Below are 16,921 nucleotides of genomic sequence, written 5' to 3'. Positions count from 1 at the left end.
ATATTTCTATATTGACCAAAGGCTGGACGTGCGTCTCTCACGCTGAGCTCTCGCTCTTCTTCTGCGTTCAGCCGCGGCGCGCGTTGCGCTTCGCGCAGCGCTTTAGCGCCCCCTGTACTCTGTGGCAGTCCATCTCCACAAGCACAGCAGAACAGTTAATACATTCCAGCAGTCACAAATACAAAGACAGCCTTTGATACATAGATTCGTATAAAATGCTATAATATAGGGTTGCACAATGATGAACATGCAACGGCAGCAGGTATTGCAATAACAATACTATGATTTCCCAATAAATACAAGAACTTGAGCAAATGTAATAACAGTCCACTTTGGATTCAGCCTTCTATCCACTACACGGTTTTATTGTGCTCAGAGGTGTTGTTCAGAGTGCTGGATCCAATCTCGGTTTACTATGAGTGAGGGCAGAGTACAACCTGGACAGGCCAACAGCCCACCAGAGAGCAATCACAGAGACACACAGAAAGCTGATGAAATAGTTATTCTCTCTATTACAGAAGAAGTGCTTTTACAGCCAGGATTGTTTTTGTGTCCCCGTGCATCTCTGGCCAGTCATCAGTGTGGTCCAGTTGCATGATGCTGGGAGGAATAAGCTGAGGGACGTTTTGCTTCTACATTCTATTATACTCAACAGCCTGCAGTTCACCCTCCAGACAGGTGGGGGCGGTGTGTCTCCAAAGAACATAGGAAATACGTATGTTCTGCTTCCTCACACAGCTTCCGTTTGGATTTTCTGTGGCGAAAGGATAGATTAAACAATTTACTTCTATTTTGTGTCATTATCTCAGTGTAAGTTCATGTTCGGGATCTTGCCCAGCCTCTAAATGGGTGCGTATTACTGCGCTATATGTAGACAAACAACATTTACCGGGAAAGCACATATCTTCGGAAAAAGCCACCAGAGCAGACTGAGAGTCGTTGTCCTCAAATTTCTGGAAAAGGTACACACATTCAATTAATCGTTGTATTTTATTAATTTAATTGTCTGCATTATTTTTGTTTGTGTGCGTTTTTATCTTGAATGCTCAATTCATAGTAGCGCTGAAGGGTAGCTGTAGATATTTAGGTAACCCTCTAACAGTGATTCAATATCTAGTTCTGTGTATATTATGTCAAACAATACTACTATAACAACACTGTAAAAGTTCCCTGATGTTCTGTGATTGTGTGTCCGAAACACCAAATGCCTAACTGTTAATGCTTTTGTTCCAAAATGTCCATTCTTGTTGGTATTAGTCAAGTCCATGCTCAGTGTCACTTAAAAATGGGTATTCCTATTGTTCCTACTGCGCATACTGCAATGGCCATACTTCTGTGTGTGTGTGTGTGTGTGTGTGTGTGTGTGTGTGTGTGTGTGTGTGTGTGTGTGTGTGTGTGTGTGTGTGTGTGTGTGTGCGTGTGTTTAACACCTAACACGACAGCCTCATTTTAAAACATTTTAAATATTTTAAATGTTCTGGTGGTAAAATGTACTAAACTAATTTGCTGCATTCACTTGCTCTCAGTTTACTTTTACTTTTAACTTCTCCAGGTGAAAGAAGCTCGCCGAACGCTTAAAAAGCCCCAAGTAGAAAAGTTTGATTGCACCCAGCATGAACAGACATTCTGGTGCTACTGCTGCGGCCTGGAAATCCAGAGAAATGTCACGGACAGCAACATGACGGTGCTGCATGGAGGCTTGTTGGAACACATGGCTACGTATGTTTGTTCATGATGTTTGATTATTGTCATTGTCCAATAGGACTTTAACAGCCTGTATATTACAACTCGCTGTTCTGTCAGAAGATCAGATTACACGATGAGACATTCCATGAGTTATGATATCTAGCACTGAGGAACTTTAACGTCCAAATGGTGTTTACAAAGTCAATAACACCAACAGCAACTGGCTCATATTTCGTCCAACACAGCGAACAGGATGTGTGACGGGTCCTGATAGCCTGGCCTGCTCACAGAGATTGATCTTACAGCAAACTTTTTGTCTTGCATGGAGATCGAATGAAACAAGAGTGATACAAGCCTTTACCTTTTGAAAGAACATTAAACTCCTGTTCACTTGAGAAGGAATGCCTCATCCATTCTGAACTGTGTTCATCTTCAGGTCAGACCACAGAAAGAACACACACAAGTTCTGGTGGGACAACAAGGCCGAACCAAAGATTCGAGACAAGTTCATCATCACAGAGGAAGAAACTGAAAGGTGGGCGAGGATAGCGGAAACTCCAAAACTAACTGAAGAGAGTGAAATATTCCCAACACTGACTATTGCTTGTGTTTTGCTTAGGTTTAAAGCTGAAGTCTCTAAAGTTTTGGAAACATTTGTGGAGAAAGAGGATGAATACATCAAACAGGTATTAAAATATAAAAAGTGTTGTATTTATTTTTTATGCAATCCAAGGGAGTGGTCACACGTTTTAGCCTGGTTGAAACAAACCCTAGTAGAAAAAGCCAGAAAACTTTACAGAGAAATTCCTTCTCTGTATTTGCCCCTTGCAATTCATAGTTAATCCTCATTACACACACGAGGAGCAGTGGGCCTCGCTCAGGAAGCCACAGTGAGAAACCTGGCAGCAGTGAGGTTCAGACCTAGTAACCTCTGCTCTGGTGCAGTTTTCTTAAAAGTTAAATTGAATTATGAAAGAAGGACACGGCGATGAGCTGCAAGCTCACAAGAAGTCACAAATTTAAACCATATCCTCTCGATTTATCAAAATTAATATGTGAAATGGATGAACCCTGTCCACTGTTTTCTCTGTTTTTATACGTTTCATTGTGTGTCAGTGAGTTTGCATACCATAGAGTATAATTGAGGAAGTTAAGCCAGAAGTTTGTTTGTTTTTCTGTAAATTTAAACCTATTTTCCACCTTAACAGCATTTAATGTTTGTGTACATGGGACAACAATCATGATAAAACTGTAATATATCCAATAAATTGGATTTTAATTTAGCAAACCACACTTGACTCCAGTAGCGTTGACAAATAACTGAATTAAAATATTGTCATCACAAGTGGCAAATGCACTGCTACTGTAACTCAAACTACTTGTGTGCAAATAGTCCCTTCTACGGTGTGAAAGCTGCAGCCATTGATCAGTATTTTGTTTGTTTTTTTCTCTTCTCATGATTATAGCAAGCTGATCACATCCGGACCCTGGAAAAGCAGCGGCAGGAAGTCTTTCAGTCTCTCTTAGAGGTTTGTTTTCCAGGGATTCAGTGGCAGTATCCATCACTGTGGACTTTGAATGTTATTTTCTTGTAACTGAATGACGACAAATCCCATCGCTCACCAGAGCAATGATTTGAAATCTCTATCCTGTAAGATTGAGGTTCACTCCAAGAATCATGGTCGGTGTTTTTAGGACAGATTTATAGACGCTTGGTGGCATTTTGAGGCGGGCTTTTGATGGTAGAAGCCAAGATGGGGTTATGATTAGAGGTCAGACTTCCTCTGTGAACCACTGTTGGCTTTTCCTGAATCAATATCAGCGTGATGCAGAGCCAGAGTCATTCAATGGACCCAACAGCGACAGCACGTCTGCAGTGGATTCTTCGAGGTAAATCTCTGTCCAGCTGGATCGTCTCTTTTTACCTTTGGACATCAGACGTACATCCATTGACTTGATTTGTTGTCGGGATCCTGTTTTCTGGTGAACAGCGTCCAGTTTTTGTCTCACGGATGCAACCAGCAGGCGGCGAGCAGCTTCGGTGACTCCATGGTCGAAGCCCCCCGGGCTGCGGCCGGACATGGCCTGACTTTCATTGGACATCAGGTAGTCAGACAGCCATCATTGTTAAAGTGGTGAAGCGAAATAACAAATACTTTTGTTCTACTTTTGTGTCCTTTTAAAACAAATGCAATGACTCTGATCATTTATTGTCCTCTGGTACAGGATTCATCAAGTGGTGGAAATGTTCATACAGGTACAGTAATTTAAATCTGCAGGTAATCCTTTAGTATCCGCAGACACTCTCCACACATGTCTCACTGTAGGTATTTACAGAAATATAGGTTTTATGTACTATTTATGTTTTTGAGGGCTCTTGCTCAACCCTGGTAGTTTGTTTTTCAGTGTGATGATCTGATTGCCATGAGTAATCATCACAGCCTCTCTCTGTTTGAAGGAGCCGTCCCTCCCTGGCTCCAGGACGACCCGCTGGAAGGGACCTCCGGAGTGGCTGCACAAGCAGAGATCGGCCCATCGCTCCAGGAGTTCCTCAAACAGAGTGCGATGCCAGGCCTAGTTTACTATGATGACCTAGAACTCGGTGTACATTGATCTGCTTCTACTTTTAACCATAAATGGTCGAAATAGAGCAGCTCATGTATTTGTGGAGCATCACACACTGACAGAAGTTTTAACACTTGAGTTCCATTGCAATGTAATTAATGCTTTCCTTCGATGCATCGCTCTCACGCACAGCTTTAAGTGCTGCTTCAAGTTTAAAAACATTTCTAAAGCTAAGTGTTGGACTGATACCAAGATAATATCTTTGTGAACTCATGAACAAAAAGTACTCACAATCTTATCAATTTAATTTAATCATTATTGTCTTTTTTTTTGTTTTGTTTTGATTTTGTCAGAGGAACAAGAGAAGCTGAGAAAGCTTCCTCCCAACAGAGTCGGGGCCAACTTCGATCACAGTTCACATACAGATGCCAACTGGCTTCCTTCCTTTGGTAGAGTGTGGAACAGCGGCCGGCGCTGGCAGTCCAGGTGAGTCAATAACAACATTGGCAAACATATTTACGGTATGTTTATTCAAGTACCGTTAAGGTGGCAGTAGGTTTGTGTGCACAAACACACGCAGCCATTGTTATTGTAATATAGTGAGGTTTTTTTTTCATTGTAGATACATTGTCTTAGTAATGACCACTGACACAGATCAGGATTCAACTTGGATAATAGTTTTGAGTTGGTAAATTTAAAATACGGCGTGGTTTTTATTTGTTATTGTCTTTTTTGCTGCGGACAAACAAGTGAAGGTAATCTCCAATTTGGATGCAAATAGTTTTGTATGCTGAAACGGATGCCAGCTACAGTGTATTATCCTTGAGTAGCACCTCAGGCTGTGCGAGAGCCTGAAGTTATTCTGGGTACAAAATCATGCAGAAATTATAGCAACTATTGTCATTGTTCAAACACATGTCTGCATCATAGCACAACAGAATTTGTGCCCCCTCACCCCTCATTCACACTGACGCCAGAAATGTTTTTCAAAAATGACATACAATGGTGAGCATACATATTTCACTGACCTAACAAATACATTAAACTCACCAAATACGTCATATTGCCATACATGCCAAGCAAGTACCCGTCTAAAACTAAATATTTGTACAATCGAATACCATCTAAAAAGACGTCAATGGTTCTTTTTTCCACACAACAGGCACCAGTTCAGACAAGAGGAAGGAAAGAAGAGCAGACAGAAGAGGAAGAAGGAACATGGCACAGAGAGCTCAAAGAAGACCAGAACCTCTGAACAGCCGACTAATTCTGACCACACTGGAACCTGAGTGTGAGGATTCGGTGGTGAACAATGAAATGCATGTAATGGCAGAGTTTTTGACTTTTTTGTCACAGTGCTATAAGCACTAGATCCTGGTATATTTACATAATAGGGTTTCTTTTGTTGCCTTTTTTTTTCCGTATAAATAAACTGCATAATCCTCAATAAACATACTGCTTCACAGTGGTAGAGTAATACTAAACAGTTGCTGCCACTTTATTTGTTACCAAATCAGATGGATTTATTAAGCTGAGAAAGCGGTATAAAACTGGATTACTGTCGACAAGTTTCATTGGACTGAGAACAAGGGACAGTGTAACTGTTACATCAAGTCAACACAAGGTGGCGCCAAACATTCAACAACACCGCCTGTTTCTGTGGGTTGACATGTATTTATGCTTAATACAACGTTTTTTGTCAGTGTAAGTGGAAACTGCTGCATATAAATGCATAATTCGATGCTGCGTTTTACTTTCTCAAAAGCTCACCTAAGGCAGTTTATTATCTATTATTATTTATTTTTGCTTTACAGAAAGTGACACGCTTTTATTTCCCCTTTAAGAACAGACTGCTGTGAGATGAGTCACTTGAGGGCTCAGAAATGTCACACTGTTATCGAGTGTTGGGGGGTGAAGATGCTTTGTAACTTGAAGGTTTAACATTCAAGATGTGATCATTTAAGTGTTTTCAATGTGGATAATGAACATTTAATGGTAAGAAGATGCAATGCTTGACCTAAGAGACATCACAATGCTGTTTTAAAGCATATATATATATATGTGTGTGTGTAATTGGGGTTATATTCTAGCTGCTTAGCAGTTAAGGATATACTACTTGTCTTTTTACTGTTGTTTCACCTGTCTGTAGTCCAGACAGGCCAGGTTAGAGCCCACACTCTATGAAACTGATGTTAAAATGTAGAAGGGACCTGCTCCCAGCATTGTATTTTTCCTCTCCCAGTTGAAGAAGTGTGAGTGTCTGTCCATAATTTACAAGAGTGATTTTAAATTTTCTCAACCGTTGCACTGGAGGACATGTTTCTGCTTCCCCTCAGTTCATCGCCATTTATATATGCAGTTATAGACACAGCTTGTCCTTTTCAGTGTTTTTATTGAGGAAATGTCAAGATTGTTTTCAATGCAAAATGGCTTTTTGTCATGTCCTTATGTACATAATTGATGGACACCATCTAACCTCAAATGGTGGTTTTTAAATCTTTAAATCTCGCTTTTATAAGCTTGTCTACATGTTGCTCTTTAACCTCATTGGCCTCATTTAATATTCTGACAATGCAGACTTGTCATGTATAAAATGATAAGGAATGACTCATTAAACACGACTGAGATTTGGCGGTGACAATGTGTGCGAAGCAGGGAATGGTTGTATTACCTAGGGGGATATCGGCACAGAGATAAACGAGTGGCCAGCAGCAGAAGGAGTCATATCTTATTTTATATTCCACAGCTTTTATCATCCCAGGCCTCTTCCTCACCCCAGCAGAGAATAATAGGGCCCCAGTGTGTTATGGGTAGATGGGCGTGGAGCTCAGTGCAGCTGCAAGGCAATGAGGGGATACAAAGTGAAGCTGGTTTATTCTTAGCTCTCTGACAACATTGCTATGGTTTCATTCTGTGCCAAATAAGAATATACATGTTCCAATGGGTTTTGAGTGTACATTAAAAAAAAAAATTTAATCCATCCAATATTGGTATGCACTTGGTAAGTCTGTACAGTGTTTCGGGGATGTATGAAATGAACTAGAGGCTGTCATATCTGCAGCACAAAAGCCATCCTTGGCACTAAAGACTGGGAGGGGAGAAAAAGCACGTGTATTGGGAGGGACTGGAGTTAATCCGCCAGCCAATCGCGAAGCAGGCTTCTTGCATAAATCTACATATTTTAAAGAAATCGTTATATCTGAATGCTGATTTGTCGAGAGGGACGGAAGCAGCCAATCGGTTAAATGACAGGAGCTCAGCTGGTCTAGAAGCCCCGCCTACTCTATAAATTCCAGCAAACCCCGGAAACGATGTGGCTTAAAGGGACAGGGGAGGAATTTCAGGCAAAAGGTTGAAACAACGAAAACAGCTGCGAGCAGGGGGAAAAAAAGAAGAAGACAAGAGACGGACTCGGGAGAGAGGAAGGGACGGAGCGTAGGTAGCCTACAACCGACCGATGTGGCAGTCAGGGCAGAGTGGGAGGACGACAGTGAAACTGTTTGGAAAAGCGAGGAGTTCGAGCTGAAAACGTTCAGCCACCTGGAGGACGTCATCAGAGAAAACACAAAAAAAAAAGGCCAAAGTAGCTGGCAGCAGGGACGCGTCACTTACTCACACTGCCTGCCCGGGTGCCCCTGTTCATTTACGAGGTGAGTCCATACTTTCCTTTAAATGCTCCCATTCCTGCCTCTGTAGGCCCTTTTTCTTCTTCTTCTTCTTCTTTCAATAATCAGCGTGATCACTTTAAGGATGCACTGAGATTGGACAAAGGCCCTGGTAGTTTATTCACTACTTTCTCAATGTGTCCAGTCTAATGTGTGCTCCAGGACAAGGCAGCTGCTTACAGTTATATATTTTTTTCGGATGAGGAATGAAATGAATCCGGCCTTTAACCAGATGATGACCTGACAGTAGCTTGCAGGGTGTAAAAGGGGGCGTTCCCCTGCTTTGTCTGCCTTCCTCACACTTTCTTTATGTGTGCATGCAGCACACATAACGCTGAATGTGGACAACGTGAAGGGAGAGCTCAATATATTGTTCGCCGTCATGAATTTGTGCACATGCACTTGTAGACCAGCCCATTGTGTTATAACTACACACTCATGCCCTCGTGGGATTGTGCATGGGTGGCCTTTGCAAGAAGGAGAGATCAGCCAGCAGTGGCGTATATCTGTGAGATTATGACTGTAGCTCAGTGGGTGGGATGGTGATGAACACTGTGGAGCTTTTACAGGAGGAGAGAGGGTGAGCAATGGGTGGATTGTTCCCTTGGATTGCATTTGGGAGTTGCATTGCACCATGCAATCAGAGGACACATTACTTCTATCCCTGGACCCCTATTACACCATATGCACAATCTATAGGTGATGCAGCCTATTATTACACTGCTACTATGCTCATACGCAATGTTCCGACCCCCACCCCCCCACCCCCCCACCCCTCATGTGTTGAGAAGGAGTGCATGATGGCATTGACATATACATCAGGCACACGTGTATGCAGTCTCACACTGCATCACCCACATGTGCTTATGGGAATCAGCCACCTGTCTCACATGCATGCAAATGGAAGATTTTAGGACACGCACGTATAAACACACACTTTGCAGTGGCAAACCCATCTGCAAGTTATCTTATGTCTCCTTTTTGTGCTTGTGCATGCATTGCATTGCTCTGACAGTACAACCCCCCCCCCCCCCCCCCCCCCCCCCCAGCCTCTGTCTGTGAGAGCAGTGGGCTTTGTCCTCAGCTGAGTGTGACGTCATGCAGATCTTTGCTGTACCCAACCCTGAAGGAGAGGTGCATGCATGTTCCGTGCAGCAGGCCAGGGTCTGGGCTTGTCTTATGCTGCAAAGCACAGGTGCACGTGAGTTTCCAAAATGCAAAATCAGACAGGGCACATAAAATAAAGAAGCAGCAAATTCACTCTGTGAAGATGGGACAAAGACGGTCTCTTCCATCAAAGTATAACCTTTCCATGTACATGGAGTTAGGAGGTAGAGTGGTCATGAGAAATAAGGTGTTGAGGACTTGAATTCAGCCTTGTTTCTTCTTATTCCTTCCGAATAGACTAGATCCAAGTTAACATTGTCGCAGTTCTACTTAGCTTGCTTGCTGTTCAGCTATATCCTAGTTTCATTCAGCTCCCGATATGTGGCATTTCAAATTAAGCGATGACATTCATCCTTGTTCTTCTGTGTAACCAATCTGCCTTTGAACAAACTGAACGTACTTTCTGTGTTGCGTATGGCCGACTGACTGAGCGGTTTTGGTCCAGGGTTGCAATTCTCCTTTTTAGCGTCTGTACCTGGCAGTGTTTCACATGTGTGTGGAAAGTGGGGGTGGCCATGAAATGCTTTGAGCTGATGAGGGCTTGTTGTCAGCCCTCCAATGGATCTCTGTGGGATTTGATGTCTGAGATTACAGATGATTATGTGGGTTAGATCCAGTGCTCAACACTGCTCTGGGGCTATATTGATCTCCAGTGTGTATGAGTTGCTGTTTGTGGAAACATGTGTTGGACTTCTACCCTTGTAAGAGCTAAATTACCCCTTTTGAATAAACAGGTATTTAAGCGTTAAGGGTTGGGTTTAAGGCTTAAGGCAAATATAGCTGTACAGCCTCTTGAATAGATATTATGATACAGCAAGTGTAGCCATCACCAACAACCAGTACAGACCGGTTAAGTGACAGGAACAATGTCTGTCATTTGAAAAAGTCCAAAAATGGAAATCTTCTCTCCACTCTAGGTTTTCATTATATCTATCAATTGTGAACCTCAGCATAAAACATTTATGCAACCTCTTGCGTATTGCTGGTGGATAGAGACCCAGTTAAATCTCTTCCATTCTTCATCCATTCGTGTCGGTGCAAATCTTTGTTTGAATATTAAACAACAAAGATTGAAGGCAGTACATGGCTTAATCAAAAGCTTTTCCTATTCCATGCATCACTTAATAACACCCTTTGGGCTGCCAATCCAGGATTGAGAATCATGTGGCTAATCGAAATAAAGCTGTTTCGAGGCCTTGTTCAGCCGTCGAATAGAGCAGAGACAGGTCAAAATAAAAGTGAAAGGAGGGAAACGTTTAAATACTCACTGCATCATTGTTGTATGTATTCAGGTGTCAGAATCAAGAGATTGTCCTCCTCTGCAAAGGTCTAAGAAGATAACAGTCTTACAAATCACTACCTCTTGATTAGGTGTTAGAGATTGTTGTGTGGCAAGGGCTTATGCAAATTAAGGATGTGTGATGAGAAGTCAAATGGCGTCGGTGAAGCAGTATACCCGTGTGAATATGTTCTGCTAAGATAATCTTTTCGCCACCGAGACAAAGGCCGAGAGAGAAAAATAAATACCAGTTTTTGTGAATGTTGTAATTAGGTGACATCTACAGTTTAATCTGACATTGGAGGCCCCTTATCGAAAGTAAGCATACATTTTACTCTGCAGCACCTGGCTGGTCTAACACTCACCACTTACTTTGTGTTATATTTGGATATAACGCCACAGTTTCCCATTCATACAAAGAAATTGACCAAGTCCATCAAACCCTGTGTTCCACCATGTAAAATGTTAATATTTCTCTCTGGGTTAAAGATTGATATAAAATCATGAATTCATTTGTTTTTTTCATGATGCACGTCAGTTGATGTGCCTTCATTCATTCAATTAGTTATCTCGTCTTGTCTGCCCTTTCTATGGACCTTATACCTTCTACATCCAAGTTAACATCCTCTACAGTATTATCATACAAAGCGGCAGCCACACACATTTACACCAGCAACTTTGGACTGAGGAGAACCTGCAAACTCCACTCAGAAGGACACGGGATCAGGACTCGATCGACTCGCTGTATCGTAAATGCGAACCATTACATCACTCTGTGGCCCTCATTCCTTCATTTAAATGCCGTCCTCAGAAGTACATTGTTTGGTTTCAGTGCTTCTCCAACCCCAAACTGAGGATGCACTGATTCCAAAGATACTGCACATTGTTGACGAGTGCCTCATTCAACTCAACGTGAAATAATCCTAACTGTGTGTGTGTGTTCGAGGTGAAGGGATTGGGTGGGGGTATGCATGGTTACTCTTACCTGAAATAGTGCAGCTTTCACGTGTGCAGCTTTACCACAGAAACCATCACTGTCACCTCTGGTTCCTACCCACACATCAACTAAACCTGGCTTCAAGCTTACCAACAAAGGTCATGTAGTCCACTTAACAGTCTGTCGTTAAGAGGAAGTAGTTAGTCCTCTTACAAACCTGTTGTGTACCCATGTTTACGGCGCTTCTCAGCACTGTTTCATTGTGGATAGGAGACTAACCTATTTATGTTGGAGTAAAAAAATAACAATAAATTCAATCTGGGAATAAGTGGGTATTGTGAGACGATTATTGGGCTTTGGGATACCTGAAAATTGAAATAACCACGTTAATAAGGTAATGAAGAAGTAAAATTCATTGTGTTACATCGAACAGGCCAGAAAAACCACAATGTTTGACGACACATTTTCAGCCACGATCAATTGGTATTCATGAATATTTATTGTGATTGATTCTGTCTAAATTAATATGTAGGGTACGATTGTTTTATATGAATAAAGAATCCCAAAATTCAATGCATTGGAGCTTTACAGTTGCAGAAAAATGGCTCACTATTACAAAGGCAAAGGTATACTCATAAGAAATTGTGCAAGCGGCTGCACTTGTAACTTCTAGCTATGGCAAAAAGCTTCTCACCTTCACGATGGCACAGCTAATCAAAAGAAGTTAATGGAGAGAGCTGAGAATGGCAAGTACCGCCTGCTGAATAAATCAGCATGGTTTGACATTACACTCTGAGAAGCAAAGCACTGAGATATCCAGTTGTGTACAGTTTTATCTTTGGCTGCGCTCGGCTTTGCTCGCTGTGCTTGTGCTTGGACATGAACATCATTTGTCAAGCAAGACTGTGTCAGATATGTACCGTAGAGCTGCAACAGCAGCTCAGCAGATCGGAAATAAACACACGAGCTGGCAGGTGGGTTTGTAAACACATCTGCGGGTAAAAGGTTATCAAATATTTCTAACACAATTTTTACTTTCAGCTTGAATGGTGATCAAGAAGGGTTGATTTCACTCCACAGTTATTTCAGAGACTGTAGATCATGGCTTTGTTTTGTTGACCTTTGAACTGGTGGTTTTATTCAGTTATTCTTAATTTCTCAGAAGAGGTTTCAGTAATAATAAAACAAAGCCTTCATAATCCCTATTAAAATATGTATATAAAAATTAGACAACCTCTTGTGTGTTGCAGAACTGTGGATATAATAAAAATAATTGCGACAGCTTTATAATCCAGCCAAATGTCTTACTCAGCATGGACACGTACACTGAATACAATTCCATTTTGAGTTCAGCCACTAATTATGCAGTGATCAAGCTTTAAAAAAAAGTACTTTAAATATTTATTGATGCTGAAGCCAGGGCTTTATGGTTACACCATCTGTGGTAAAATCTCCTGTTCTTGTTACTGACAGTACAAATTCTCATGGGCCTTTATGGACCTAACATGATCATGTCCTTAAAGATGCTTTGAATAACTCAGTGGGACGCATGGGAGAGTTGTCCAGTCTCTGTTAGTACCCGCATAAGTGGAAATTATGAGTTGTAAGTTATTGTGGTTATTTATAATTTCAGCCATGGTTCCTTTCTGCCCGGGCTCTTCGCAGGAATATCGGATGCGTAGTTGATTTTTTTTTCTTTTTTTTATTGCAGTGAAAGATAAGACAGTTATGTTGGCATTTTAGTACTTTGTTTTTATTGATATCAACTTAAGTTTGGATGATTTCATTCTCAGTCACTTTGAACAAAAACCATCTGAATGACGTGTGTTCATATGACTTTCACACAAGCCCTAGATCTAATGAGTCGATGTTGCAGTGCAGATATATCTCTGTGCATTATATAGGTCACTGTGGGGCTTATGAGGCTAAGACCTGTTCGTTCGGCCCCTCTCCCTCTTGTCCTTGCCTTGTTCCCTCGGTCCACCGATCCACAGCATGTTCCCATACATCTCGTTGCTCTTTGCCTTACATCACGGCCCACAATCTTTCTGTGCCATTCGACTCGCCTTTTTATCTTGAGGATACAGTGTCTGACAAACTTGGGTGTTTGCATATACTATTTATCACTTCAATTGACTTGCATGCAAAATGAAGGACGTTAGATATGGGAACCAACAGGATGCAAAGTTTTTTTGTTTTTTTTTGCATTGATGTTTGTCATATCTAAACCTGGTATCACTGGAAATGTGTGTTATGTTTAGTTAAAATGCTTTGTTGACATTTATCCTGCATTCCTCACCACTAAACAAAGACAGAACACTGTATATCTGTCAGTCTTGAAAGAATTAGTTTGTTCCATGCATTTCCAAAGGATTTGGAATCTGTGGTGTACACAACCTGCTTCAAAGACTTCCACTCAATGTCTCTGCTTCGTAGGCCTTCAGAGACAAGTGTCGTCCTGAACCAGTGGGGCGTATCTGTGTCTTTATTTGCATGCTATTAACAGCTGTGCATGTGTGTGCTGTTGTATAAATCTTTTTTGTGTGCCGAGCTGGTCTTATGCAACTCATTAGGAACAAGGAATGGCTTTTTCATTTAGACTTCACAACGGTGATCTCAACCATCGGCACAGTGTTTTGGTGATTTGGCCTAATAGACAACCATGACGATGACAAGCAGTCAAGAACTGAAGTAAAGAAATTAAGCTGCACTGATTCAGCTGCAGAGTTTTTAACAACCATGTATTAGAAATCCCATTTCTTTGTACAATTTGGCGTTTGGTGACAAGCTGTCTCCAAATATCACTCTCAATGTAAGTAAAGCTTGCACCTTCATGGATATTGGGGTCAGACACGACACTGTACTCACGCTTGTGAAAAATCCCCAATGCAACCCGGCGAGTATTATGTGACGTCATCCATCAGCAATGTCAGAAGCAGTTAGACCAAAGAGGACGAGCGATGTCATGAGAATGACAGAAGTGAAGCAGACTGCAAATTATGTTCTGCCCAAATATCTAGAGGAGGCGATGTTCTACATGTTACATGCTAAAGAATTTCAAGGTTCACACACCAGCGATGCTACTGGCTAAACATGATCAAAGTACATTAGATAGACGCGCCGCGCTGCCCTCTGCATACTGTACACGTTAAGGCTGTTGTAGATGCGTGAAGCATCAGCGCGGGCTGTATGGAGGCAGTCCGCAGCAATGCATGGCCTTCATGTATTGTACGTATTAGTGTGAATGAGGCTTTATGGCTTTTAATAACTACTTGTATTGGTTAAGTAGCTAAAGGTTAGTACTCATACGTGTTCTTGTTCTTTACAAAAGTAGTAATGGTGCATCCTTAATGGATATAATGGATTATCATGACCATTGAATACCAAGCAGCAGTAATTAATGGATTATGCAAAGCTTTTTAAGCTCAAGTCTGTTTTTAGTCCTATAGAAACAATCTGTGGGGAGCTGCAGTGGATTGTAGGGGAATTGGGGGGGAAAGAAAGGACACTGTTATTTGAAAGTGCATATACATCTTGTTTCAGTGTTTGTATTAATTGCGAATCGTTTTGTTATCGCACCTTTCATGTTCACTTGGTGTTGTGCATCCAGAGTGCATGTGATTGTGTGCCAGTCCTTTTACCCTGCTGCCTTGGGTAAAGTCTTTGTTTTTTGTTTTGGATCAATAAATCTACTGCAGATGCAAACGTCTATGCATTTCACCCTGTGTGTGTGTGTGTGTGTGTGTGTGTGTGTGTGTGTGTGTGTGTGTGTGTGTGTGTGTGTGTGTGTGTGTGTGTGTGTGTGTGTGTGTGTGTGTGTGTGTGTGTGTGTGTGTGTGTGTGTGTGTGTCTGTGTGTGTGTTGGATTGACCTCTGGATTAACCCTGGCCAGACCTCTTTGTCCATTTCAGTCTGAAGCTACCCCCGGATCAGAGTGGATGACGCTCTAGAATTGTGTGTCTATAGACATGTAATTAAATTAAACTCAACACTTGTCATTTGGCCATTATGAAATGTTGTCTTTTTGTTCAGTATTTTCCTCCTATTCTGCCATTGCTCTCACAAATCTTGCCAATGTGGCTGTGTTTAAGCTACGACTGCTATTGGAATCTACTTCACCATCATCCACTTGGTTCAAAAACGATCATCAGTCAGACTGGCTGGTAAAAGAATGACTGTGAGCTGGTTAGAACAAAACATACCTAAGATAATGGGAATTGTTATTTATTTTTTCATCCAGATGGCAGCCGAGACCATATCCAGCGACCACCAGTCAAACTGGTGTAACGCCACCATGCTGAGCGAGTTTGCCCAAGCATGAATGAGGAAAAGATGAATTGATTTAAACTGATCCAAGATGGATGGGCACAAGAGCCAAGTGGAAGGGGCGGAGGAAACGGACAGTGTGGGTGAGAGACAGGTGGAAAGACAGGCTGTCGAATTCAGTGTGAAAGATTGAGGACTCAGGAGGGAGAGAGAGAGAGAGAGAGAGAGAGAGGGTGAGAGAGAGAGAGAGAGAGAGAGAGAGCGAGCTTTATTATTTCCTGTCCTCCATGAATAGGCAACATATTTTTCTGGAACATTCCATCCTCTGAGCTGGCCCAGCCTGTCACCAAGTCTCCGGGTGCCACACTCCTCCCCATCTCTGCACTCTCCTTCCCTTTGCAATCTCCTTTCTTTGCGTATGTATATATGTGTGTGTATGTGCAACTAAATATGTCGTCTTCACCGCAGCCACATCCAGCTCTGGCTTGCACCAGGACCTTTGCTTTTAGCCTGGCATGGATTTATTGCATTTAGTCAAATTTGGGGTGGACTAAACGCTCATGTTGACATCAAAAATCAGCTTTATGACTCATCAACTAAAGGTACCATTCGACGGAAATGAATTCCGACCAAGCATCTTTCAATTAATAAAATACAAATTTCCTTTTGTGTCACACTTGTCTTGGTATGTTATTGAAGCGGTAAGAATCCCGAGTTGTCCAATGTGTTGTCTGTGCCTATCTTTGGATGGAATGTCATTTTGAAAGGTTTTTAGGTAATAAACTTGACAGTAGCTCGCAGCAGGCCAGCTGCAAGTGACTAACTAAGGGCCTTCATTCGAAACAGACATAGGAAGTCAAAGCGTCCAGTCACTTATGCTGTATTTAGAGTTAGATTGTGTCATCCCTTGCTATAATTGTCCCCTGCCTCTTTCTTTTCAATGTGATCTTTTTAACATGTTCCATGTGCACCTTTTCATACTTTACTTGTACATTATTACTTGGGAAACTGATATTGAAAGTTATTTTCAAATTTTGCAGCTCATGGTCATGTTCAGCCATCGGGTGGGTGACTATTTCAGATCTGTTACACCTGTTATCAAAGGTGAGGGGGGAGAAAAAAAGTGCTGGAAAGATCAACACTCCTTGTGATATGAGACTGCTGCTCTTTGCCCTGAACAATCTTCTGGATGTGGGGCAGCTTAACCTCAGGAATATACTGCAGATGAGGTTTGAAGCAGCACCTAAGTAGCAAATGCAGAACTTGACGTTCGAAATATGTTTTTACTTTATTCATAGCTTTCATATAGAAACGCCATCAAACCATCTGAGGTTAACTCTTTAAACTGTAAGATTA

At 41.8% G+C, this 16,921-nt stretch overlaps 2 protein-coding genes across 2 annotated transcripts in view; both read left to right on the top strand.

The window, feature by feature from the left end:
• Window positions 1-746: 746 nt before the first annotated feature.
• cenatac (centrosomal AT-AC splicing factor) lies at window positions 747-6,878 on the top strand. The gene is made up of 11 exons (XM_080499687.1): window positions 747-962; window positions 1,553-1,719; window positions 2,123-2,221; window positions 2,306-2,372; window positions 3,153-3,215; window positions 3,509-3,576; window positions 3,678-3,792; window positions 3,913-3,943; window positions 4,145-4,246; window positions 4,605-4,737; window positions 5,414-6,878. Exons 1-11 carry the CDS (start codon window positions 846-848, stop codon window positions 5,538-5,540), a joined length of 1,089 nt encoding a protein of 362 aa, XP_080355813.1. The 5' UTR covers window positions 747-845; the 3' UTR covers window positions 5,541-6,878.
• A 724-nt stretch (window positions 6,879-7,602) lies between these two features.
• The window catches only part of atosb (atos homolog b), a 30,900-nt gene continuing 21,581 nt past the window's right edge, over window positions 7,603-16,921 (top strand). Inside the window, exon 1 of the mRNA XM_080499383.1 lies at window positions 7,603-7,901. The gene's annotated coding sequence lies outside the window, so the exon portion shown is untranslated. The remainder of the gene's footprint in view (window positions 7,902-16,921) is intronic.

This window comes from Blennius ocellaris (assembly GCF_963422515.1).
Source record: "Blennius ocellaris genome assembly, chromosome: 7".
In the NCBI taxonomy this organism is placed as follows: domain Eukaryota; kingdom Metazoa; phylum Chordata; class Actinopteri; order Blenniiformes; family Blenniidae; genus Blennius; species Blennius ocellaris.
This window is presented reverse-complemented; position numbering and strand designations above follow the sequence as displayed.